This window comes from Jaculus jaculus, chromosome 3 (genome assembly GCF_020740685.1).
Source record: "Jaculus jaculus isolate mJacJac1 chromosome 3, mJacJac1.mat.Y.cur, whole genome shotgun sequence".
In the NCBI taxonomy this organism is placed as follows: domain Eukaryota; kingdom Metazoa; phylum Chordata; class Mammalia; order Rodentia; family Dipodidae; genus Jaculus; species Jaculus jaculus.
In genome coordinates, this window is record NC_059104.1 from 109,083,091 (window position 1) to 109,110,829 (window position 27,739).

General features: G+C 41.0%; 1 protein-coding gene across 1 annotated transcript in view; it reads right to left on the reverse strand.

Annotated features, from left to right (window-relative positions):
• Positions 1 to 4,254: 4,254 nt before the first annotated feature.
• Positions 4,255 to 27,739, reverse strand: part of Acat1 (acetyl-CoA acetyltransferase 1) — a 34,463-nt gene continuing 10,978 nt past the window's right edge. Inside the window, exons 3-12 of the mRNA XM_045145505.1 lie at positions 25,841 to 25,958; positions 25,484 to 25,579; positions 24,945 to 25,045; positions 17,697 to 17,840; positions 14,795 to 14,945; positions 12,421 to 12,516; positions 10,015 to 10,128; positions 7,373 to 7,437; positions 5,075 to 5,232; positions 4,255 to 4,575 (exon numbers count right to left, since the gene is read on the reverse strand). Coding sequence (XP_045001440.1) covers positions 4,455 to 4,575; positions 5,075 to 5,232; positions 7,373 to 7,437; positions 10,015 to 10,128; positions 12,421 to 12,516; positions 14,795 to 14,945; positions 17,697 to 17,840; positions 24,945 to 25,045; positions 25,484 to 25,579; positions 25,841 to 25,958 — 1,164 coding nt within the window. The 3' untranslated portion in view covers positions 4,255 to 4,454. The remainder of the gene's footprint in view (positions 4,576 to 5,074; positions 5,233 to 7,372; positions 7,438 to 10,014; positions 10,129 to 12,420; positions 12,517 to 14,794; positions 14,946 to 17,696; positions 17,841 to 24,944; positions 25,046 to 25,483; positions 25,580 to 25,840; positions 25,959 to 27,739) is intronic.

Below are 27,739 nucleotides of genomic sequence, written 5' to 3' on the forward strand. Positions count from 1 at the left end.
CAGCGAAGTGGAGGATAGAAATTCTGATCTGGAAGACGAGATGGAAGAATCAGTTCAAGAGTTCAAAAACTTCAGTAAATTCCAAAAGTTCCTGCAAACAGAACATGAGGGAATTGTGGGATACACTGAAACGTCCTAATATCAGAATCATTGGAATACCAGAAGGAGAAGAATTTCAGACCAAAGGCATGGAGAACTTTTTAACAAAATAATTGAAGAAAACTTCCCCAGTCTCTTAAAAGAAAGGCCCATCAAGATACAAAAAGCCAACAGAACTCCAAACAGACTGGACCAAAGGAGAAACTCCCCAAGACATATTGTCATTAAGACTCTAAACATTGACACCTAAGAGAAAATCCTAAAAGCAGCTAGGGAAAAACAGCACACCACTTTCAAAAGGATCCCCATCAGAATTACCTCAGACTTCTCAGTGGAAACCCTGAAAGCTAGAAGATCCTGGAGTGAAACTCTCCAAAGTCTTAGAACCTATAGCTTCCAACCCAAACTACTCTACCTGGCAAAAGTATCCCTCATAATAGATGGTGAAAGAAAAACTTTCCATGACAAAACTCAGTTTTACAATTATATGAACACAAAACCAAACCTATAGAGAGTATTTCAGGAAATTCTCCACAATGAGAGCATTATTTTTGAGGTATCTATGCTATACTCATTTTCTGTTGCCATGTAGCAGATTACTACAAACTGAGAGGTCTAGAACATCAGCTGTCTGGGGAATTCCTTGGGTCACATCATTGATGGTTTGACTGGTTTCTTCCCTGACTCTTGCAAGTCTGAGATCAAAGCATAGCTGGCTTATGTTCACATCTGACCCCGGAGTCCACTCACAAGCACGTTGCTGTTATTGCAGAATTCCTGCTTTGTAGTTAGGGGACTGAGAACCCTGATTCTCACTGGCTGCACCAGGGAAAGGCTTCTCCCAGCTTCAAGCTCCTTGAATTCCTTCAAGCCAGTAAAGGAACTTTGACTCTGGTGTCTCACGAGCTGGAAGACAACCTTTGCCTCTAAGGGATCATGTGATTGGAGCAGAGCCCCCAGATGGCCCACCAACCTGAAAGTCATATAGTAATCCAACTTGATCCAGGAAACTGGTTCGTCAGAGCTGCAGGCTCAAGCATGGGTTGTGCCTGCCATACATGCAGGTGTTCTTTGAGACGGCTCCCATGTGGTGGTCTTGTCCAACACCTTTCTCCCTTCTCTGGACCTCAGTCTGTTTCAGTGACTCAGATATTTCCAATCCTGTCCTCAGGCTTGTCACCACTAACGTTGGACTACCTACCAGACAATGCCAATAAGAAACTTTGTGTACCTCTTCTGGGTGGAATTTTTTTGTCGGTGATTTAAGGGCTGGAGAGATGGTTTAGCAATTGAGGCGCTTGCCTGGGAAGCCTAAGACCCAGAATTCAATTACCCAGAATTCACCTAAAGCCAGATGCAAAGTGGTACATGCATTTGGAGTTTGTTTACAGTGGCTGGGGCCCGTGGTGCGCCCATTCTCTCTCTCAATCAAATAAATAAATAAATAATTTAAAATTGTGAATGAAAACTTTATAGGGGAACCACATGGCTGCCTGGAAACAGTGATTGATCCACTTAGGAGAGCACTCAGTCTTGTACAAGTGGAGGGTGACTTACTCAAGTTGCCACTGGAATCCAGTTCTAAGTGCACAGCAGTCAATCTTTGCTCTGCAGAAAATATGGACAACCCTTGACTTGTCCATCTAGGTTTGTGGGAATCCTTAGCTACAGAGTACCAGGTCACCTCCAGGAGAGGTTTTTTCCTAACCCCTTACTGAGTCCCCATGTGAATGATTGGCCCTTGTGCAATTAGGTTCTGCTCTTAGAAGAAAACAGACCATTGTTTTTTTTTTTTTGTTTAAAAACATTTATTTTTTCTTGCTGGGCATGCTGGCATACACCTTTAACCCCAGCACTTGGGAGGCAGAGGTAGGAGGATTTCAGTGAGTTTGAGGCCATCTTGAGACAACATAGTGAATTCCAGGTCAGCCTAAGCTACAGTGAGACCCTACCTCAAAAAGCCAAAAAAAAAAAAAAAGAAATCAAGGTAGGATCTCACTCTAGCCAGGCTGACCTGGGACTCACTATGTAATCCCAGACTGGCTTCAAACTCACAGTGATCCTTCTACCTATGCCACCTGAGTGCTTGGATTAAAGGCGTGTGACACCATGCCCTGCAAATATGTTATGTTTGAGCAGAGAGAGACAGAGTTTTAAGTGACTGCAAGCAAACTCCAGATGTAGGCACCACTTTGTGTATACACTTTGTGTATACATCTAGCTTTATGTGGGTACTGGGGAATCAAACCCTTGTCCAGCAGGCTTTGCAATCAAGAGCCTTTAACATCTAAGCCATTTCCCCAGCCCTCAGCCTTGTTTTTATTATTTTTCACTTATTTTATTTGGAAATATTTACAACAGTGCAGTGAAACTAAATTTGAGACAATGGATGTCAGTAGTTCAGGTATCATCAGCTTATTATAAAAGGGAGGCATGGAAATTACTTACATGATGAGACATTTCCAAACTTCACTAGAATGTGTAGCTTCATGTACCATTTCAACAGTGATTCCAGCCTACATCGTTTCTAAGAATGTCATCATCTCTAAATAAGAAATAATCCTTGTCATCTGTAAATACTTTGGTGCCTCCATATACTGGGAGAAGAACTTTATCTCCAACTTTCACACTGGTTAAATCTTTTCACCCTTTCCTTTAGAACCTCATCCTACAGCTACTACTGTTGCTTGCAATACTTCTTGAGATTTTTTCTAGAAGCCTAATGCCACCTTTGGTTACAGTTTCAGCTGCACTCCTTTCAGCCAAAACTGTCACAAGGTGGAAGGGACTTTCTAAATACTTGTCCCATCACGACTCTTGCTTCCGAAGCTCCGGCTCTGCTTTTTGTCACTGCCACTGCCAGGAGAGACCTGTGGATGGGCCACTGGACAGGAGAAAAAGTCCACTGAGGCGCTTGGCCCCTGTGGTTTGTTTTTATTATTATTGGCAAACTCCAGCAGATATCTCTCCAGCACAAACTGATGCAAATTTCTAAGTGAGTTTGAAATTTTTCCTTCTCTACTTTATCTCATCATTGGGGATAACAGTACTTGCCTTAAGATTTGTAAAACCATTCAGAACCATGCTGGTTTGCCCAGAAATATAAGCTTCACTATAGAGTTGACCAGCCATGCATGGTGGCACACACCTTTAATCCCAGCAGTTGGGAGGCAGAGGTAGGACTGCCATGAGTTCCAGACCACCTGAGACTACATATGAATTCCAGGTCAGCCTGGGCTAGATTGAGATCCTACCTCAAGCTGCCCCCCTCAAAGTCTACCACATGTACTTACTACCTACAGAGAGCTCAGAAACTTAAATTCTGATTTGTTCTCTCAAATGGAAGTTTCTGACTACTTATACACTGTTATTTAAAATTTTTTTTAAATTTATTCAAGAGAGGGCGAGAAGGAGAGGGGGAGGGGGGCATAGAGAGAGAGAGAGAGATTGGGCACACCAGGGCCTCTAGGCACTGCAAATGTAATCCAGGGGCATGTGCCACCTTGTGCATCTGGCTTATGTGGGTCCTGGGGAATTGTGTGGCACACGCATCTGGAGTTTGTTTGCAGTGGCTGGAGGCCCTGGCGTGCCCATTCTTTCTGTCTCTGTCTATCCGCCTCTTTCTCTGTCAAATAAATAAATGAATGAAATTTTTTTTTAAAAATATTTTACTTATTTGTAAGGAGAAAGAGAATAAATGTGTGCCAGGACCTCTAGCCACTGCAAATAAACTCAAGATGTGGGCTGGAGAGATGGCTTAGCAGTTAAGGTGCTTGTCTGCGAAGCCTAAGAGCCATGTTTGATTCTCCAGATCCCACGTAAGTCAGATGCACAAAGGGGAAGCAAGTGTAAGGTCACACATGCCCACTAAGTGGTGCAAGTGTCTGAAGTTCGACTGCAGTTGCTTAAGTCTTGGCACACCAATTCTCTCTCACTAAACAAACAAACAACAACAACAACAAAAAACTCCAGATGCATGTACCACTTTGTTCAGATGGCTTTATGTGGGTACTAAGGAATCAAATGTGGGTCATTAAGCATTGCAGGCAAGCACCTTAACCAATGAGCCATTACTCCAGTTCAACACTGGTATTTCAAATAGGGTTATAAATTCATTATGTAGAAACATGTCAGACATAAAGATTACAAAACAAATCAAAGCAAAGGAAAAATTTATTTGTAATTTCAAAACATTTTTGAATGTGATCATTGTATGTTATTTAAAAAAAAGCTTAAATAGAAAATAATAAAAATGAAATCATTTATTTTGAATATAAGGTGGCTGACAGGAGTCACATTTGTTTCAGCAGAGTTTCTGGTCACATGGGGTCATGTCCTTAAACAACAGACGCAGCCTACAGCTTCTGAATCAGTATGGCCGAGGCACCGCCTCCTCCATTGCAGATGCTGGCGAGGCCATATTCTCCTTGCTTCAGGGCGTGAGCCAAATGAACGACAATCCGTGCTCCAGACATCCTGGGATCAAGAAAGCATTTGGTTTCTTAGTGAAGAACAGATTTGTGACTAACCAGAAAATGTTTCTATTCCAAATTAAATTGTTTTATTGGGGGGGGGTTGGTTTCTGAGGAAGGGTCTCACTCTAGCCCAGGCTGGCTTTGAACTCATGGCAATCCTCTACCTGAGTGCTGGGATTAAAGGTTTATGGCACCATGCCTCGTCCAAATTAAGTTTCTGAAAACCTTATTAACCACTACCAATAACTAAATTAATTACTTTTCTTAAATTCAGGAGCTTTGTGCCAGGAAGGCATAGTCTTTAGTGTCTCCTCTTTACTGAACACTGTTAGGTTTCAAGCAATAGATATCCAGGTCTGTGTTCACTATTGGTGTGTCTTAGGAAGGCTGGATGGGGAGGAAAACAGTTAAACAAAGAGCAATAGGAATTAACATGAAGCAGCTCAGCTGTAAGAAGAAATATAAAAGCACCTGTTAACTTAGATTATTATTTTACCTACCCAATCGGATGCCCCAGAGAAACAGCTCCTCCATTGATATTCACTTTCTGAGGATCAACCTCTAGCATTTTAATGTTGGCAAGCACAACCACACTAAAGGCTTCGTTGACTTCCCACATGGCAATGTCTTCTTTTTTCAATCCTGCATCTTTAAGAACCTAAACATTTTTGAGAGAAACATTTTTGAGAGATACATGGTGCTGAAATAGTTAGCAGTAATAACTTATTTTCTTTCTTTTCTGGAGAATTTGCAATTTTGATTTGTATTTCCCTTTGATATAATTAGTTATTGAAATATTGCATTTTTCTTTTTTTTTTTTTTTTTTTTTTTTGGTTTTTCGAGGTAGGGTCTCACTCTAGCCCAGGCTGACCTGGAATTCACTATGGAGTCTCAGGGTGGCCTTGAACTCACAGCGATCCTCCTACCTCTGCCTCCCAAGTGCTGGGATTAAAGGCGTGCACCACCACGCCCAGCAAAATATTGCATTTTTCATTTCAAAAGGATCTTTTTATTTTCAGATTTTGCTTTTCTCATCATACTACAGTATAATCTGACAACTCTGCACTATCTTATGTCTATAAAAAATAAAGGCATCTTATTTTCTTGAAGCTTTCATAAGTGTTTGAAAAGGTGTATTGTCTATTTGTGAGCACATCATGTTCATATATTAAGATCGCCGTTTCTCATTATGTGGCTTAGTTCTATGTTCTTACTCTGTCAAATGAAAGAGGTACATTAATCTCTACTATTAGTTTTGTTTTTCTCCCTATGATCCTTGCAGTTTCTTCTTTAGAAAAGCTAGCACAAACATTACACACCATTTGTGAAATCTTTCATCCTGTGGTTTGTCTTGGCAGGAGTTCCTCATCTCTATAGAAAGGTATTCTTGTAGGCCGGGTGTGGTGGTGCATGCCTTTAATCCCAGCAGAGCTAGGAGGATCGCTGTGAGTGTAAAGCCATCCTGAGACTACATAATGAATTCTAGGTCAGCCTGGGCTACAGTGAGATCCTACCTCAAAAACAAACAACAAAACAAAAAAGGTATTCTTGGGCCAGTGACTATCATTATAGTAATAACTTTATTTTATTTTATTTATTTATTTTTGTTGTTGTTGTTAGGGTCTCGCTCTAGCCCAGGCTGACCTGGAATTCACTATGTAGTCTCAGGGTGGTCTCGAACTCACAGCAATCTTCCTACCTCCCGAGTGCTGGGATTAAAGGAATGTGCCACCACACCTGGCTCAATAATAGCTTTTTAAAATACAGCAAGTACCCTTTTTCTTTAGGAAATAAATTTGAACATTGTGTTTCTAACCCGACACATTCTAAAACACATTCATTTTAGTAGGTGTACATTTCTTTTTCTTTCTTTCTTTCTTTTTTTTTTTTTTTTTTGGTTTTTCGAGCCCAGGCTGACCTGGAATTCACTATGGAGTCTCAGGGTGGCCTCGAACTCACGGCAATCCTCCTACCTCTGCCTCCCGAGTGCTGGGATTAAAGGTGTGCGCCACCACGCCTGGCTTAGGCGTACATTTCTAAGACCTGCCACCTCGGGCCTGTTCTTACTCCTCAAGGATCCTGCTCGCTCCTTCATCTGTGTGCTATTCACAGAAGGCCACTCACTCTGACTGAAGAAGGTGACACATTTCTATCTGTCAAGAAACCAAAGTGGGAGAATTGCAAACCAGCCTGGGATAACAGAGAAAAGTCCTGTTTCAAATAGGGCCAGGTTAAAGCCTTTCTTGGAAGCATGTATTTGCTGGACATTTTTGAGATCTCAGAACCCCTAAACATCTTCATTGCTTTTCCTTGAAAGTGACCCCTTCACAGTTTCCTGCAGATTTGGTTATTTCTGCCTTTGGGAACAACTGGACTGTGTGGGTTTTCTGAACTATTTTATGCCTTATGCTAACAGCTACTGTGGATCGTCCTCTCAGGATAGAGGCCTCTCCTCTGTAAGTGATTATTTACTCTGAATTCCTGATCTGGCACCACTAGCATTTCCTATCTTTACCACACCCTTTGTGGTCACTATGCCAGGTGTGTGCATTTAGCATTCCAGAGACAAATCATTCATTTATATTTATTTGACTTATTATAATACAATTTGTGGTCTGCAATTATTTGTTGATATGTTATCCATATTTTTTTTTACTAATTTTAGAAGTGAAAAGATTCAAGATCAAGCCATCTCTATGCATTTGCATATGAGTAACATCTGAAATCTACAATTGAACCTTGGTATAAGCATACCAGAAGTGAGCATTCAGCAGCACAGCCCCTCATTTTTTTCTCACCTTAGGTACAGCATATGCAGGCGCAACTGGAAAATCAATAGGGTCTACAGCAGCATCAGCAAATGCTGCAAAAATAAAGATTGTTAAACTCTTTCACAAGCACCCAAAGCTTTATTCTTTGTATATCATATGCAAAATCTGGGGCTGGAGAGATAGCTCAGGTAGTAATGTGCTTGAAGCAGGACCTGAGTTTGATCTCCAGAACTCATGAAGAAACGCCAAATAATGCTTGTAATTTCAGCATCAGACTCTGGCCAGCCAGTATGGCCTTAATAGTGAGCTCCAAGATAACTGAGACCCTGTCTCAAAAAAAAAGGAAAAGAAAAGAAAATTAAAGAAAAAAAGAAACCACACCTGTGGGTGGTGTTCCTGAGCAATGACACTCAAGAGTATTCTCTGGCCTCTACGTGCATGTCTACACATGTGAAAATTCACCTGCACACATGATCTTGTCCCCCCCCATCACCCATGTAAAAATGCAAAAGTGTGGGGCTGGAGAGATGGATGACTCAGGGGTTAGGGCACTTGCCTGCAAATCCTAACAATCCAGGTTCTATCCCCAGTACCCATATAAAGCACACATAAAGCCAGATGCATATGGTTGCACATGCGTCTGAAGTTCATTGGCAGTTTCTAGAGGCCCTGACATGCCCATTCTCTCTCTCTTAAGTAAATAAAAAATAAAATATTTTTAAAAATGCAATAGCCGGGCTGGAGAGATGGCTTAGTGGTTAAGCACTTCCCTGTGAAGCCTAAGGACCCCAGTTCGAGGCTTGATTCCCCAGGACCCACGTTAGCCAGATGCACAAGGGGGCGCACGCATCTGGAGTTTGTTTGCAGTGGCTGGAGGCCCTGGCACGCCCATTCTCTCTCTCTCTCTCTCTCTCTCTGCCTCTTTCTCTCTCTGTCGCTCTCAAATAAATAAATAAAAATAAAACAAAAAAATTTAAAATGCAATAGCCAACCTAACTTCACAAATGCACATGTAAACACTATGCTGTATGTGTGTGTGTGTGTGTGTATGTATGTGTGTGTGTGTGTGTGTGTGTGTATGTATATATGTATATATTCCCCCCCCACCCAGGTAGGGTCTCACTCTAGCCCAGGCTGACCTGGAATTCACTATGTAATCTCAGGATGGCCTTGAACTCACAGAGATCCTCCTACCTCTGCCTCCCGAGTGCTGGGATTAAAGGCATGCACCACCATGCCTGGCTGTATGTATATACATATATTGTTCCAAGATTCTATGATTTGTAAAATTATACTAGTAATCTAATACATTGATTTTCCTGGGGAGGAGGTTGGGGAGAATTTGCTTCTAAAGACACTGGCACTGTCTAGAGGTATTTTTGGTTATCAACACAAGATAGATGCTACTTGCATGCCACTGACAACTCTAACAGACTACAGAGCATAGAATAGCCCTTTCAACAAAGACTTACTAGAAAATGCCAGTATTACTAAAGTTAAACCACGATCTAGAACCCTGCTATAGCTCAGTCGCAGAATGCTAAGGCTCTAAGTTCAGTCCTAAGCCCCACAAAAATAAATAATATAATTTAAAGTAACACATGGGGGCTGGAGAGATGGATCAGTGGTTTAAGTACTTGCTTGCAAAGCCTAATGACCTGGGTTCAATTCCCCAGGACCCACATAAAGCCAGATGCACAAAGTGGCACATGCATCTGGAGTTCATTTGTGGAGGCAAGAGGCCCTGGTACACCCATACTCACTCTCACATACTCTTTCTCTCTCCTTGCAAACAAATAAGTTATTTTTTTTTAAAGGAACAGTTTATAGAAATCTAAGAATAAAAAAGGTCAAGCTGGGACTGAAGAAATGGCTCAGCAGTTAGGGCACTTGCCTGCAAAGCCTAAAGAACTGAACTCAATTCCTCAGTACTCACATAAAGCCAGATGCACAGTGGCACATGCATCTGGATTTGGGCTACAGGCCCTGGCACATCCATTCTCTTTCGCTTTCTCTCTTGCTCTTTTCTATCTCTCTTTGCTTATAAATAAAGAAATAAAAATATTTTAAAAATAGCGAGGCATGGTGGCACACACCTTTAATTCCAGCACTCAGAAGGAAGAGGTAGGAGGATTGCCATGAATTCGAGGTCACCCTGAGAATACAGACTGAATTCCAGGTCAGCCTGGGCTAGAGTGAGACCTTACCTCAAAAAACCAAAGAAAAAAAAAGTTAAAAAATTAAAGACTGGGCGTGGTGGCACATGTCTTTAATCCCAGCACTCAGGAGGCAGAGGTGGGAGGATCACCATTAAGTACAAGGCCACCCTGAGATTACATGGTGAATTCCAGGTCAGCCTGAGCTACAGTGAGACACTACCTTGAAAAACCAAAAGGAAAAAAACGGTCAATCTGGGCCTGGTGGCACAGACCTGTAATCTGTCTGCTTAAGAGGCTGAGGCAAGAGGATCACAGGCTCAAAGTTATCCTGGGCTATGGAGTGAGTTCAGGCCAGCCTGCACAACTTAGTACAACCCTGTCTCAAAATAAAAATCAAAGAGAGCTGTGCATATAGCTCAGTGATAGAGCACCTGCCCAGCACAAGCATGACCCTGGGTTCAAATCCCAGTGATACCAGGAAAAAAAAAGAATCAAAGTGAGAACACCCACCTGCAATTCGCGCCAGTGGCTTAACGTTGAGCCTTTTGGCTGCACCTGCAGTCATCAGAACCACAGCGGCTGCTCCATCGTTCAGTGTGCTTGCGTTGGCAGCTGTGACTGTGCCTGAAAACAACAATGCGTACCAGCTCAAACTCCCTCCACAATAAATTCATTTAGCTCAACTTAACAAACACCCTGTCACTGAATGTATAGAAACATTATAAAGATGGATGCAGATATCCCCGTCCTTGGGAAACACGTACAAAGCTAACTTCAACACAGCGAAAGTGAGACAATTTTCTCAAGGTATGTCAGAAACACATGCATGGCAGCACTGGGTAAATGCAGGTGGCTAACACTTCAAAGATAGGGGCTGGCTTATCTTTTTCTTCTCGGTGCCTCTGAATATCCAAAATATTTCAGACACTAGTTTCCACATCAGTATCAACATTGAATACTTCTTCTCTAGAATTACTTAAATAACATTAACCTATATTTACACTTAAATGAAAATGTTATGATATGTAAATTGTCAGTAAGTCTATTATTTTCTTTGGTTTGGTTTTTCAAGGTAGGGTCTCACTCTAGCTCAGGCTGACCTGGAATTCACTATGTAGTCTCTCAGGATGACTCCCAACTCACGGCTATCTTCCTACCTCTGCCTCCCAAGTGCTGGGATTAAAAGTATGTGCCACCATGCCCAGTTTGGGAGATTATTAAAATACAGTCTTACAATATAAATTTTATGTCCTACTAAAAAAAAAAAAAAAAAAAAAGACTGAGCCAGGCGTGGTGGCATATGCCGTGAGTTCGAGGCCACTCTGAGACTAGTTAATTCCAGGTCAGCCTAGACCAGAGTGAGACCCTACCTTGGCATGCCCATTCTCTTTCTCTTTTTCAAATAAATAAGTAAATAAGAACTGAAATTTTTAAAAAGTTAAAAAAAAAAAAAGCAGGGCGGGGGGATTATCCAGCATGGTGGCAGAAGATGCCTTTAGTCCCAGCACTTGGGAAGCAGAGGTAGGAGGATCGCTGTGAGTTGGAGGCCAGCCTGGGACTACAGAATGAGTTCTAGGACAGCCTGGGCTAGAGTGAAACCCTATCTCAAAACTTTTTTTTAAAAAGGCCGGGCATGGTGGCACACACCTTTAATCCCAGCACTAGGGAGACAGAGGTAGGAGGAGTGCTGTGAATTCAAGGCCACCCTGAGACTACCAGTGAATTCCAGGTCAGCCTGAGCTACAGTGAGACTCTACCTTGGAAAAAAAAAAAGGAACAAGTTAATTTAAGGTTATTATCACAACTGTATACATAGAAAATTAAAGAATACAACTTCACTCAAAAGATTTCAAAATGTTCAAAATGTTTAACTCAATTTAGGGTCGGGGGTAAAGTGGTAAAGCACTTGAATAACATGTGAGGTCCTGAATTTGATCCTAGCACACATCTCTACCAAGGGACATTTGAACACTTGAGATCCCATATACCCAACATTAAAAATTAACATACTGGGGCTGGAGAGATGGCTTAGCAGTGAGCGCTTGCCTGTGAAGCCTAAGGACCCTGGTTCAAGGCTCCATTCCCCAGGCCCCACGTTAACCAGATGCACAAGGTGGTGCATGCATCTGGGGTTCGTTTGCAGGGGCTGGAGACCCTGGCATGCCCATTCTCTCTCTCTTTTTCTCTCTGTGTCGGTCACTCTCAAATAAATAAATAAACAAAATTAAAATATAAAATATTTATTAAAATATTAACATACTGAGGGCTAGAGGGATGGCTTAGCAGTTTGCCTGCAAGGCCAAGGGACCCAGGTTTGATTCCCCAGGACCTACGTTAGCCAGATGCACAAGGGGGTACACACATCTGGAGTTCATTTGCGGTGGCTGGAGGCCCTGGCACACCCATTCTCTCCTCTCCTCTTTCTCTGTCAAATGAATAAATGAATAAATAAAATATTTTTAAAAATTAACATATGGAGAACACGCTACCATGCCAGGCACTAAATATATCAATAAACACAGTTACCACGTTAGAGGACTTCTTGAGGAACTTTCAGACTTAACATTTAAACCTGATTTTTAATTAACAAACTTTTTTTGTTTCATGGTAGGATCTTACTCTAGCTCAGGCTGACCTGGAATTCACTATGTGGTCTCAGGATATATATAAATTTTATGGCCATCTTATATAATATTCCCTAGGATTTATATACTTAAGGTATAAACTTTTCAGAAAATTTAGATATACTTTAAATTGATATTGTTTGGTGAGTTTTACTTGAATCTGAGATACTAAAACAGTTAAGTAACATCTAGATGTCTTCTACCAATACTTTGTTTAAATTGTTAGGGAACTCAGAATAAATATTGCATATGACCTCAATTTTTTTCTTATGTTTGATCTCTTACTACTAACCATTTTCTTTCTGGAACACTGTCTTCAGCTTTGGAACTTTACTAAAATCAACACGTTTGTACTCTTCATCTTCTTTCACCACCACATCTGGTTTACCTGCAACAATGATCATAGTCAAGTCAACACATAGTCATTCAGCAAGAAACAGTTGGACACGGTGCCTGATAGTTCATGCCTCTCTTTGAGTATCTACATACCTTAAACCAACCTGGGTGAACAGTCACCTAGACTCAGCTGCCTATAATTTCTACCATGTCAGTATCCTGAAAAAGAGCTTACTATGTAGTTTAATGAACTTTAGATCTTCTACACATCCTGTTACCTTCTTACCCCTCTTCTATTTACTCCAGCCAATGTTGTGCAAACTAGTGTTCATCACCTGCTGCACAGCAGTTACTCCAAGAACGATGTGTAACCTAAACTAAGTTGATGAGACTGCACGGTGGACTTACCGCTTTCCTCTGTGCCTGAGAGCTGTACAGATATGACTCTAGAGATGAATACCACTCATCCTTCATTCTGGAAGGTACCCTGTAGTCCTCTAAAATAAATCGCCTTTTTAGCCAGGCATGGTGGCACACACCTTTAGACCCAGCACTCAGGAGACAGAGGCAGGAAGATTTCAGTTAGTTCAAGGACACCCTGAGACTAAATAGTTAATCCCAGGTCAGCCTGGACCAGAGAGAGATCCTTCCTAGAAAAACCAAAACAAACAAATAAAAAAATAAGTCGCCTTTTTAAAAATACTGAAGCTGGGCTAGAGAGATGGCTTAGTGGTTGTTTGCCTGCAAAGCCAAAGGACCCAGGTTCAAGTCCCCAGGACCCACGTAAGATGCACAAGGTGGTTCATGCATCTGGAGTTAGTTTGCAATAGCTGGAGGTCCTGGCATGCCCATTCTCTCCCTCTGTCTCTCTCTAAGTAAACAAATAAAAAGAGAAAAAAAAATAATCCAGGCATGGTGGGACACGCCTTTAATCCCAGCACTTGGGAGGCACAAGTAGGAGGATCACTGTGAGTGTGAGGCCACCTTGACACTACATAGCGAATTCCAAATCACCTGGTTAGAGAGAGCCGACCTTGAACAACCAAAAGAATAAAAATAAACACAAATAATAAAGTACTAACTTAAAGTATAAACCTAAACTCTACAACATGTCAACTACATTAAAAGTTAAAATACAGGGTTGGGAAGTGGCTTGCTCAACACAGCACCCATGTAAAAAGCCAGGTGTGGCAGGAAGCACTTGTGGTCCCAATGCTGGAGAGGTGGAAACAGGAGGATCCCTGGGGCATGCTGGCCAGCCAATCAGGCTGAATCAGTGACCAACAGGTTCAATGAGAGTGTCTGTCTCAGAAATAAGGTGGGAGGGGGCGTGGTGGCACACACCTTTAATCCTAGCACTCTGGAGGCAGAGGTAGGAGGATCGCCATGAGTTCAAGGCCACCCTGAGACTACATAGTGAATTCCAGGTCAGCCTGGACCAGAGTAGGATCCTACCTCAAAAAAAAAAAATAAATAAATAAAATAAAAATAAATAAATAAAATAAGGTAGGGGGCTAGAGAGATGGCTCATCAGTTAAGGCATTTGCCTGCGAAGCCTAAGGACCCAGGTTCAACTCCCCAGGTCCCACATAAGCCAGACACACAAGGTGGCACATGAGTCTGGAATTCATTTGCAATGGCTAGAGGCCCTGGAGTGTGCTCTCTCTCTCTCTCCCTCCCTCCCTCTCTCTCTCTCTCTCCCCCTCTTCTCTTTTCCTCAAATAAAAAAATAAATTAAAAAAAATTCTTACAAAAAAAAAAAGAGTGAGTGAAGAAGACACCTCTTGTTGGCTCTGGCCTCCATGCCCATGCCCATTCACATGCATACACACACACACACACACACACACACACACACACACACGCACATTTACTTCAAACAAACAGTCAAGATCTAAACAAGAAAAAAGGGTTAACATTAAAATGGGGCTGAAGAGATGCCTTAGCATTTAAGACACTTGCCTGTAAAGCCTAATGATCCAAGTTCAATTCCCCAGTCAAATGCACAGATGGCGCATACATTGGGAGTTCATCTACAGTGGCTAGAGGCCCCTGCAGGCTTATTCTGTCTGTCTGTCTCTCTGCTCTCTCTCTGCTTGCAAATAAATAAAAAAAAGTATTTTTAAAATATTTTAAAAATTGAAATATAGCCAGACTTGGTGGCACATGCCTTTAAACCCAGCACTTGGGAGGCAGAGGTAGGAGGGTTGCCATGAGTTTGAGGCCACCCTGAGACTACATACTGAATTCCAGGTCAGCCTGGACTAGAGTGAAATTCTACCTAAAAAAAAAAAAAAAAATGAAATGTACTTTTGGAAATTATCCCCTACCTTTTACTGTGACTGTGACAGGAGTCACTTCATTTATGAACCTTCCAGCTTCCCATGCAGCTTTACTCCTGGTGTAAGAGTTGATGGCGTAGGCATCCTGTTGTTCTCGCGCAATATTCAGCTTCTTTGCAGTATTCTCCGCACAATTACCCTGATGAATTTTGGAATTTTAAAAAATTAACATCAAGCTAGACATAGTGCATACACCTTTAATCCCAGCACTCAGGAGGAAGAGGTAGGAGGATCACCATGGGGTTGAGGCCACCCCAAGATGACACAGTGAATTCCAAGTCAGCCTGAGCTAGAGCGAGACACTACCTCAAAAAACCAAATGCTAAAATTTTAAAAATATTTATGTAACTAATGGGTTAGCTGCTAAAATTAATTTCTCCCCACCCCCAGCTTTTCGAGGTAGGGTTTCACTCTAGCTCAGGCTGACCTGGAATTCACTATGTCATCTCAGGATGGCCTTGAACTCTACCTCTGCCTCCCAAGTGATCCTCCTACCTCTTCCTCCTGAGTGCTGGGATTAAAGGTGTGTGTTACCACACCAGGCTCCTTTAAAGTTAGTTTCTTAAAATATGCTTTCCTTTGTGCTAGGAAACTTTTTACTGATGTCATATCTTCAAATACTTTCAATCACCTAGACAATGCCATTTTAGGAGTGAGACAATACTCTATTCAAGTGTAGGGCAACTTAACAGTTGATTTATACTGATACAATAAATACAGAAAAATATTCTGCTAAAATTTCTTTTTTTTAATAAATAACTTTTTTGTTTATTTATTTGAGAGCGACAGAGAGAGACGGAGGCAGAGAGAGAGAGAGTGGGCATGCCAGGGCCTCCAGCCACTGCAAACTCATGTGTCCCCTTGTGCATCTGGCTTATGTGGGTCCTGGGGAATTGAGCCTCGAGCCAGGGTCCTTAGGCTTCACAGGCAAGCACTTAACTGCTAAGCCAGCCCCTCTGCTAAAATTTCTACTGTAATCAATATCGACAGAACTCATCCTGAAACTGTTTCCAAAATGCATATGTTAAGAAACATCAAATTTAGTGGATACCCTGTGCTGGAGGGTGCTTGCAGCACAGAAAGGTGCCAGAGGAGATAAACTACGCCTTGCACTTCAGCCAAGTCATAGCTGAATCCACAGAGGAATGAGGAGATGAGCAAGAGTGCTGCTTCCATGCTCTTCCTGATAATCAGCGCTATGGTACAGGAGACAGACCCTGAGGACACTCAACACCTACCAAAGTAGAAATCCAGAGGCTCCTAAGAGCTCGTCACTGAAGTAGACTAAAATTCACCCACTGAGCCAGGCATGTGGCTCATGCCTTTAATCCCAGCACTTGGGAGGAAGAGGTGGGAGGATTGCCGTGAGTTCAAGGCCACCCTCACTCCAAAGTGAATTCCAGGTCAGCCTGGGCTAGAGTGAGACCCTACTTGGAAACACCAAAAAAAAAAAAAAAAAAAAAAAATTTGCCCACCACAACTCAGGGAATTTTGTGGAATTGGGGGTGGAAAGACTGTAAGAGCCACAAATTGAGACATCATGCCCAGAGGCGTTCCCTTCTCCCCCAAAATAACTGACTACTGCTCCCACAATGCAAAAACCACAACCCCAAGGGGAATACCTGCAAACCCACTAAGGAACATCCTCAATGGAATGGGTGCAGGGACAAGGGAAAAGAGGGTAACAACCCATGATGGATCCATATGAAACATCTTAATAATAATAATAATAATAATAATAATAAACCTAAAACATTAAATTGATAAAATGAATCTCAAAAAAAGAAACATCTGAGACTACATAGTAAAATCCAGGTCAGCCTGAGCTAGAGTGAGACCTTACCTCAATTAAAAAAAAAAAAAAAAATGGGGCTGGAGAGATGGCTCAGTGGTTAAGGTGCTTGCCTGCAAAGCCAAAGGACCTTGGTTCAATTCCCCAGTACTCACGTAAGCCATATGCACAAGGTGGTGCACTTCCTTTGCAGTGGCTGGAAGCCCTGGGCACACCCATTCTCTCTCTCTCTCTCTCTGCCTCTTACCCTCTCTCAAATAAATAAATAAAAACAAAATATTTTTTTAAAAAATAAAAGAAACATAAAGTTTAATATTAGATAACATTTTCTTTTCTTTCCTTTTTTTTTTTTTTTTTTTTTTGAGGTAGGGTTTCACTCTAGCTCACACTGACCTGGAATTCACTATGTAGTCTCAGGGTGGCCTCAAACTCTCGGCAACCCTCCTTCCTACCTCTGCCTCCCAAGTGCTGGGATTAAAGGCATAAGCCACCATACCATGCCCGGCTTTAGATAGCAGTACCGGGCTGGAAGGACGGCTCAGTTGTTAAGGTACTTGCCTGCATAGCCTAATGTTCAAAGTTTGATTCCCCAGTACCCACATAAAGCCAGAAGCACAGTGGTGCATGCATCTAGAATTTGTTTGCAGCAGCTAGAGGCCCTGGTATGCCCATTCTCATTTTCTCTCTCTGTGTTTTTCTTCTTCTACCTCTCTCTACTTGCACACAAATTTAAAAAAAATTAAATTATTAAGGGCTGGGTGTGGTGGCACACACCTTTAATCCCAGCATTTGGGAGGAAGAGGTAGGAGAATTGCCATGAGTTCAAGGCCACCCTGAGATGACATAGTGAATTCCAGGTCAGCCTGAGCTACACCGAGATCCTACCTCAAGAAAAAAAAAAAAAAGAGCCGGGCATGGTGACTCACGCCTTTAATCCCAGCACTCAGGAGGCAGAGGTAGAAGGATAACTGTGAGTTCAAGGCCACCCTGACACTCCATAGTGAATTCCAGGTCAGTTTGGGCTACAGTGAGACCCTACCTCGAAAAACCAAAAAAAAAAAAAAAAAAAAAAAAAAGAAGAAAGAAAGGAATACTTACCATGTGAATTTTATTGTAGACATCGGTTAGCCCATCTTTTACAATCAGATCTTCGAGTTTTACCCCACCATAGGGTGTTGCTCCTCTGTTCATTACATACGGGACATTGGACATGCTCTCCATCCCACCTGCCACCATCACATCCTGCTCAGCAACACAATGAAGCCAGCGTCAGTTCAGAGTTTCCATTTCACTATACTCTAAGCTACTACTGCTACTGGGAACTGAGTACTCATTTGTGACAGTAACCATCTGTTACACAGTGAAGACTTGCTTTACCACCTGATTTTGATGAAAAGAATAGTATACAAGCCGGGCATGGTGGCTCACGCCTTTAATCCCAGCACTCGGGAGGCAGAGGTGGGAGGATTGCTGTGAGTTCGAGGCCACCCTGAGACTCCATAGTGAATTCCAGGTCAGCCTGGGCTGGAGTAAGACCCTATCTTGAAAAACCAAAAAAAAAAAAAAAAAAAAGAATAGTATACAATCAATCTATAATAAGCATTAAGATTAGAGTCCAACGGGAAGAAATAATAAAGATTAGGGCAGAAATTAATGAAATAGAAACAAAAAGAACAATCCAAAGAATTAATGAAACAAAGAGTTGGTTCTTTGAAAGGATAAACAAGATTGATAAACCCTTAGCAAATCTGACCAAAAGAAAGAGAGAAGAGACACAAATTAATAAAATCAGAGATGAACAAGGTAACATCACAACAGATTCCAGAGAAATTCAAAAAATTATAGGGACATACTATAAAAGCATATACTCCACAAAGTATGAAAATCTGAAAGAAATGGATGATTTCCTTGATCTATATGACCTACCTAAATTAAATCAAAATGAGATTAATCACTTAAATAGACCTATAACAAACATGGAGATCCGAGCAGTTATCAATAATCTCCCAACTAAAAAAAGCCCAGGCCCGGATGGATTCACTGCTGAATTTTACCAGACTTTTAAGGAAGAGCTAACACCATTGCTTCTTAAGCTTTTCCAGGAAATAGAAAAATAAGGAATCCTACCAAACTCCTTCTATGAGGCCAGCATCACCCTGATACCAAAACCAGGCAAAGATAGAACAAAAAAAGAAAATTACAGACCAATCTCCCTCATGAACATAGATGCAAAAATTCTCAACAAAATATTGGCAAACAGAATACAAGAGTATATCAAAAAGATCATTCACCCTGACCAAGTAGGCTTTATCCCAGAGATGCAGGGATGGTTCAACATACGCAAATCTATAAATGTAATACATTACATAAATGGGTTGAAGGACAAAAATCACATGATCATCTCATTACATGCAGAGAAAGCATTTGACAAAATCCAACATCCCTTCATGATAAAAGTCCTACAGAGACTGGGAATAGAAGGAACATATCTCAATATAAGAAAGGCTATTTATGACAAGCCTACAGCCAACATATTACTAAATGGGGAAAAACTGGAAGCTTTTCCACTAAAATCAGGAACAAGACAAGGGGGTCCACTGTCTCCACTTCTATTTAATATAGTTTTGGAAGTCTTAGCCATAGCAATAAGGCAAGAGACACACATAAAAGGGATACAAATTGGAAAGGAAGAAATCAAGTTATCATTATTTGCAGATGACATGATTCTATACATAAAGGACCCTAAAGACTCTACTAGCAAGCTGTTAGAGCTAATCAAAACCTACAGCAATGTAGCAGGATACAAAATAAATACACAGAAATCAGTAGCCTTCATATATGCTAACAACAAACACACAGAGGATGAAATCAGAGAATCACTCCCATTCACAATTGCATCAAAAAAAATAAAATACCTTGGAATAAACCTAACTAAGGAAGTAAAGAATCTATACAATGAGAACTTTAAGACACTCAAGCGAGAAATTGCAGAAGACACTAGAAAGTGGAGAAACATCCCTTGTTCCTGGCTTGGAAGAATCAATATCGTGAAAATGGCAATCTTACCTAAAGCAATCTACACATTTAATGCAATCCCTATCAAAGTTCCAAAGGCTTTCTTCATGGAAATAGAAAAAACAATCCAAAAATTCATTTGGAATCATAAAAAACCTCGAATATCTAAAATAATACTGAGCAACAAAAAAGAGGCTGGTGGTATCACCATACCTGATTTTAACCTATACTACAGAGCCATAGTAACAAAAACAGCATGGTACTGGCACAAAAACAGACATGTAGATCAGTGGAACAGAATAGAGGACCCAGATGTAAGCCCAAGTAGCTATAGCCACCTGATATTCGATAAAAATGCCAAAAATACTCATTGGAGAAGAGACAGCCTCTTCAGCAAATGGTGTTTTGAAAACTGGATAAATATCTGCAGAAGGATGAAAATAGATTCTTCTCTCTCGCCATGCACAAGAATTAAATCCAAATGGATTAAAGACCTTAACATCAGACCGGAAACTTTGAAACTGCTAGAGGAAAAAGTAGGGGAAACCCTCCAACATATTGGTCTTGGCAAAGACTTTCTGAATACAACCCCAATTGCTCAGGCAATAAAACCACAGATTAACCACTGGGACCTAATGAAATTACAAAGATTTTGCACCGCAAAGGACACAGTGAAAAAAGCAAAGAGGCAACCTACAGAATGGGAAAAAATCTTCGCCAGCTATATATCTGATAGAGGATTAATATCTAGGATATACAAAGAACTCAAAAAGTTAACTAATAAGGAATCAAACAGGCCAATCAAAAAATGGGCTAAGGAGCTAAATAGAGAGTTCTCAAAGGAAGAAATACGAATGGCATATAAGCACCTAAAAAAATGTTCTACGTCACTAGTCATCAGGGAAATGCAGATTAAAACTACATTGAGATTCCATCTCACTCCTGTCAGATTGGCCACCATCATGAAAACAAATGATCATAAATGTTGGCAGGGATGTGGAAAAAAAGGAACCCTTCTGCACTGCTGGTGGGAATGCAATCTGGTCAAGCCATTGTGGAAAACAGTGTGGAGGTTCCTAAAGCAGCTAGAGATTGATCTACCATATGACCCAGCTATAGCACTCCTAGGCATATATCCAAAGGACTCATCTCATTTCCTTAGAAGTACATGCTCAACCATGTTTATTGCTGCTCAATTTATAATAGCTGGGAAATGGAACCAGCCTAGATGTCCCTCAACAGATGAGTGGATAATGAAGATGTGGCACATTTATACAATGGAGTTCTACTCAGCGGTAAAGAAAAATGAAGTTATGAAATTTGCAGAAAAATGGATGGACCTGGAAAGTATTATACTAAGTCAGGTAACCCAGGCCCAGAAAGCCAAGCGCCACATGTTCTCCCTCATATGGGGATCCTAGCTACAGATGACTGGGCTTCTGTGTGAGAATGAAAATACTTAGTAGCAGAGGCCAGTAAGTTGAAAAGGAGACATAAAGGGTGGAGAAAGGAAGGGAGGAGGATACTTAATAGGTTGATATTGTATATATGTAATTACAATGATTGTAATGGGGAGGTAATATGATTGAGAATGGAATTTCAAACGGGAAAGTGTGGGGGTGGGGAGGGAGGGAATTACCATGGGATATATTTTATAATCATGGAAAATGTTAATAAAAATTAAAAAAAAAAAAAAAAAAAAGATTAGAGTCCAAAACCAGGAGTGGTGGTGAATACCTATAATCCCAGTACCTGGGAAACTGAGGCAGGAAGCCAAATAGCTCAAAATCATCCTCAACTACATAGTGAGTTTGAGACCACCCTGGGCTACATAAGACACTGTCTCAAAACACAAATGAGGATGGCCAGGTGTGGTGGTGCACACCTTTAAATGGGAGGCAGAGGTAGGAGGAATGCCATGAATTCGAGGCTACCCTGAGATGACATAGTGAATTCCAGATCAGCCTGAGCTAGAGTGAGACCCTACCTCAAAAAAACAAACAAATAAACAAACAAATGAGGGCTAGAGAGATTGTTTAGTGGTAAAGGCATTTGCCTGCAAAATCAAAGGACCCAGGTTCGATTTCCCAGGGCTCATGTAAACCAGATGCACAAGGTGGTGCATGCATCTGGAGTTTGTCTGCTATGGCTAGAGGCCTTGGTACGCTCATTCTTTCTCTCTATCTGCCTTTCTCTATTTATCTCATAAATAAATATTTTAAATGAACACACATTATAGAATCAGACAAGAATTTGGCAGCAGCACCTAATGCTGGAGCGGATGTATCCAAACCAGCTCACATACCTTCTGGAAAGTGTAATTCGTATAACTTTTTTTTTTTTTTTTTGAGGTAGGGTCTCTAGCCCAGGTTGACCTGGCATTCATATGTAGTCTCAGGCTGCTCTAGAACTCATGACAATCCTCCTTCCTCTGTCTCCCAAATGCTAGGATTAAAGGTATGCACCACCATGCCTGGCTTACTAGTACAACTCTTTGAAAAGCATTTGAAAATATCAAAATAATTTTGTAAAATATTTGTTTATTTAAGAGAGACCAAAAGTGTGGGGGTGGGGAGGGAGGGAATAACCATGGGATATATTTTATAATCATGGAAAATGTTAATAAAAATTAAAAAAAAAAAAAAAAAGAGACCAGAAAGAGAGAATGGGAATGCCTGGGCCTCCTGCTACTGCAAAGAAACTGCAGATACATGCACCGCTTTCTGCATCTGGCTCTATGTGGGTACTGGGGAACCGAACTCAGGTCGTCAGACTTGCAAGGAAGTGCCTTTAACCACTGAACCATCTCTCCAGCCCTCAAAAATTTTAAATCCTCTGACTCAGCAATTGCTTTGTGGAATTTCTCTAACAGAGATTTGTACATAAAGATATCATATTATATATAATTTTTTTTGCAGATACAGAGAGAGAGAATGGGCACACCAGGGCCTCCAGTCACTACAAATAAATCCCAGATGCATGCATTTCTTTGTGCATCTGGCTTTACATGGGTACTTGGGAATCAAACCAAGGTCATTAGGCTTTGCAGGCAAGCACCTTAATTACTGAGCCATCTCTCCAGCCCAGAGGATTTTTTAAAATGTTTTATTTACCACTGTTCAAGAAACGTATAGAATTCAATGGAACACTATTGAATTTGCTCATAGATCTCCAACACATTAAGTGAGACAAGGAGATTAAGCAAAAGTTTCTCTGCAGAATTTCTAAACTTGTGCTACTCGGGGACAGACGGGAAAGAGTAAGGAAAAATGTGTTTTCTTGTTTGTTTGTTTTTTTTCCATTTTATGTCTCTAGACCATTGAAAGTTTTTGTTATGCACATATTGCTTTGACAAGTATATGTTACAATAACTCAGATCTCACAGCTTCCTTTTTCTCTTTGATTTGCTTCCTAGTTAGAAACAGAACAAGGCAGGAATAACTGAAGACACATAAATATGGCTCTTGCATATGAGAGGGCTAATTTTCAAACAAATAATTTACCCTGATTGTGTTATACACTGGTCAGCAGAATGCCCTAGAATATTCTATCTGTGGCAGTTTCAGAGTTGGCAAAATTTGAAAAGTGAAAGGTCTGGATCTGATGAAATATCAGCTCCTTAACTTGAGGCACAGTCACTTATTACCGCATACATTTACTGAGCACCCAAAACTTTGCTAAATTTTAGGTAAAGACTAGATGTTGGATTGAAGAGATAGCTTAGTAGTTAAGGCACTTGCCTACAAAGCCAAAGGACCGAGATTCGATTCCCTAGTACACACACAAAGCCAGATACACAATGTGGTGCATGAGTCTGGGGTTAGTTTGCAGTGCCTAGAGGCCCTGCCATGCCCATTCCAAATAAATAAATAAATAATGATAAAAGGGCTGGAGAGATGGCTTAGTGGTTAAGGTGCTTGTCTGACACGTAAAGCAGATGCATAAGGTGGCACATGCATCTGGAGCTCACTTGCAGTGGCTAGAGGCCCTGCTGCACCCACCCCACCCAAGTGCCTCTCTGTCTCTTTCTCTCTCTCTAAAAAATCAATAAAAATTAAAAATAGATAAAATAAGACAAGAACTTGATCACCTAAACAATGGAAAGCTTGCACAAAGTAACTGAATCCAAGTATTGCAGAACTACAAATTAGTCAGTCATCAATCCTACGCTCAGTCTTATAATCTGATACCCATGGGAAACACCTTGCTCTTTATAATTTAAAAACCTTGCCAGGGATGTGGCTCAGTTGTAAAGTGCTTGCCAGGCATGTGCAAGGAATTGGGTTCAATCCTTAGCACTATAAAAAAATTATTCTGGTAAATATATCATTTATACTTTTTTTTTTTTTTTTTTGAGGTAGGGTTTCACTCTAATCCAGGCTGAGCTGGAATTTCCTATGTAGTCTCAGGGTGGCCTCTAATTTATGGTGATCCTCCTACCTCTGCCTCCCAAGTGCTGGGATTAAAGGCATACACCACCATGCCTGGCTCCATTTATACATTTTTAACCACCTGTAGTCTCAGAGTAAAACTCTTAAGTGAGGAGTCATCCCCATGTCCACAGACTAAAATGACATAGTTGATAATTCATGTTAACATAAGTTGTGTGTGGGGAATTTGGTTGGAGGTTTTTTTAAATAATATGTTTTATTTATTTATTTATTTGAGAGAGAGAGAGAGAGAGGGAGGGAGAGAATGGGTGTGCCAGAGCCTCCAGTCATTCCAAATGAACTCCAGATGCATGTACCCCTTTATGCATCTGGCTTATGTGGGTCCTGGAGAATTGAACTGGGATCTTTTGGCTTTGCAGGCAAATGCCTTAACTGCTATCTCTCTAGCCCCCAGTTTTGGTTTTTGAGGCAGGGTCTCACTATGTATCCCAGGTTGGCCTCAAACTGGGTTATAGGCATGTGCTACCATGTCCTGCAACAAAAGATATGTGACCTGTGTTAAGAACTGCTTCTGTGTAGCTGTAAATGCTAACAGTCATGATTGACTAACACAACACAGAAACTTTACTTTTAGGAAAGAACCTCACTATTAAAGCATGCATGTGTTTGGCTTTTCAGTGTCTTCTAGGACTAGACATTATTTTACTGAGAGATGAAACAGGGCTGGAGAGATGGCTCAGTAATTAAGGCATTTACCTGCAAAGCCTAATGACCCAGGTTCGATTCTCCCAGAACTCACATAAAGCCAGATGCACAAAGTGGTGCATGCATGTTGAGTTCATTTGCAGTGGCTAGAGACCCTGGTGCACACATTCATTCTTTCTCCTTGGAAATAAAAGAAAGAGAGAGAGAAAGGGAGGTGAAACAAGGTGTTTCTCACCTGATGTCCACACATAAGATTTTGAGAGGCCATCATTATAGCTTTCATTCCTGAAGCACAAACCTTGTTTACGGTGGTGCACGGAGTAGAAACAGGTAAGCCTAAAACCAACATAAATCATACTTTTGAAAAACAGAAATACTCATTTTTCTAATATAATGGTAAAATTAAAATGTCTTACTAGAAATTACAACTTTTCTTCTGCTAATTTGTCTATAAATGTTACGCATTTGACATTTTATTTAAGCTGAAATGACTCATTCTGACATGTTGAACAATTTTTTAAAATATTTAATTTATTAATTTATTTGACAGAGAAAGAAGGAGAGAGTGAGAGAATGGGCACACCAGGGCCTCCAGCCACTGCAAACAAACTCCAGATGCATATGCCACCTTGTGCATCTGGCTAATGTGGGTCCTGGGGAATCAAACCTGGGTCCTTTGGTTTTGCAGGCAAACCCCTTAACCGCTAAGCCATCCTTCCAGCCCATGTTGAACAATTTAAATACAAAAAACAGCAAAAACAGTATTCCTCGTACCTGCACCCAGAACTGCTTGTCTCGTGGGAGCTTGCCCTTCGCCTCCTTGTAGAACGTTACCCATGTACACTTCTTTCACTTCTTCTTTTGCAATCCCTTTTGAAAACACCAAAATGGCCTATCTGTAATTTATTCAACTTAATAATTAGTGATTACCTAATAAGGAACATAGCATTACACAGTAGGAATGGTTTCTTTTTCTTGTCAGTTTTGCATTTCATTCCAAAGTCTATACAAGGGAATTTAGAAATGTAGGCATTATGTCATTTCTAGCTATTTATATAGTAAGTGGAAAATAGGTATGTGTTCCACTGAATCATTTTGCCTTTTCAACACAAAAATAAAGCAACTACTGACCTGCCTTTTCAATGGCTCCTTGAATTGCAATAGAACCAAGTTTAGTGGCTGGTAGTGAGGCAAAGCTGCCTAGAAAAGACCCAATGGGTGTTCTCGTAGCACTTACTATAACCACTTCCTGGCAAGACACAAGATGGTAAACATTACTTAGGTATTTTACTCAAATTACCTTTTATTAAGTAAACATTCATATACAATCTAAGACACAGACAATTTTTATAAGCAAATCTTCAGCAAGGATTAAAATAATATGTAAGCTGCTATAAAACATCACATCAATTCTAACAGTAGTTAAGACTCAGTTAGAAAAAGCAGGCCAGGGATGTAACAGTGGTAGAGGTCCTGCTTAGCATATGTAAAGCTCTGGATGCACTCCCCAGAGCACCCAACCCCCCTGCAAAAAATGGTAAAGAAAATCTATCTGGGTATTGTGCCACACGCCTTTAATCCCTAAACCCAGCACTCAGGAGGCCACTCAGGAGGATCACTGTGAGTTTGAGGCCAGCTTGGGTCTACAGAGTGAATTCCTGATCAGCCTGGAGGGGCTAGAGTAAGACCCTACCTCAAAAACAAACAAACAAAAAAAACCAAAAAAACCCACAAACAAAACAAAGAAAACCTGACAGATAAACTCTAAAACAGACATAAAGATCTTTCCCAGGTGTCTCCAGGAGATTTGATGCTAGGAACTTAATTTTGAATTCTCCTCTGTCAAAACCTCCAGAATGAAGCTGGGTGTGCTGTAACATGCCTTTCTTTAATCCTAGCACTGAGACAGAGGTAGGAGGATCTCTGTGAGTTTAAAGCGCCCTGAGACTACATAGTGAATTCCAGGTCAGCCTGGGCTATTGTAAGACCCTACCCCGCCCCCCCCAAAAAACCCCAAACACCTCAAGAATGGCATTGTTACCCTTGCAAACTGCTTAATCACCAACCCTAACCAGTAGGCCCCTCATTGCAGGACCTCTGGACTACAATCAAGATGCACAGGCAGTATCACTAAGTTGCGACACACCCAGAACCATAAAGTTCTTTAACTATAAAGCAAAACAAATTAGTAGATAAAGGCTCTTGTAAATACTAGAAACTCCACTGTAACAATCTCTCCTGTACTTATCTTCTATAATCTCCTAGACACTTTAAAAATTGTCTAAACACCATGAGTTTGAGGCCAGCCTGGGACTACATAGTGAATTCTAGGTCAGCTTGGGCTAGATTGAGACCCCATCTTGGGGGGAAAAAAAAAGTAGATGGAAAGATATATCATTATTTTTGGAGCCTTAGAAGAGACAGGGCACTAACTAGGCAACCAAATGATTGCCCTTCTTGTCTAACCCTAGATGGTTTAGTCCTGTATATGTGACCTCTGCACAGTGCCACCCACAACATAATGTGGCTTCCTGAGAACACAGGAAAAACACCGCAGTGTAAAATTGTTTTGTACTAGATTATGGAGAAACAGCAGGAATTATGCATGGGCTACCTGAAATAAATTTTTGTTATTCTTTAGAAGCTTAACTTAATATTTGAATTGCTGGCTTTTCCTAATCATTACAGAGTCCTACATATATCCTTCATAAATTGTCTAAGTCATAAATGAATGCATTTTAGTTTGGATTAGTTTGTTTGGAGTAGGGTCTATGTAACCCTGGCTGGTGATCCTCAGTCCATGTGCCTCACCCCAAGGGTTGGAATTACTGGGATGTGCCACCACGCCCAACATGCATTTTTACTGACTACATTTCCTTTTAAATTATTGAAATGTGCTGGGCATGGTGACACATGCCTTTAATCCCAGTACTTGGAAGGCAGAGGCGGGTGGATCACTGTGAGTTCGAGGCCACCCTGAGACTACATAGTGAATTCCAGGTCAGTACGGGCTACAGTGAGACCCTACCT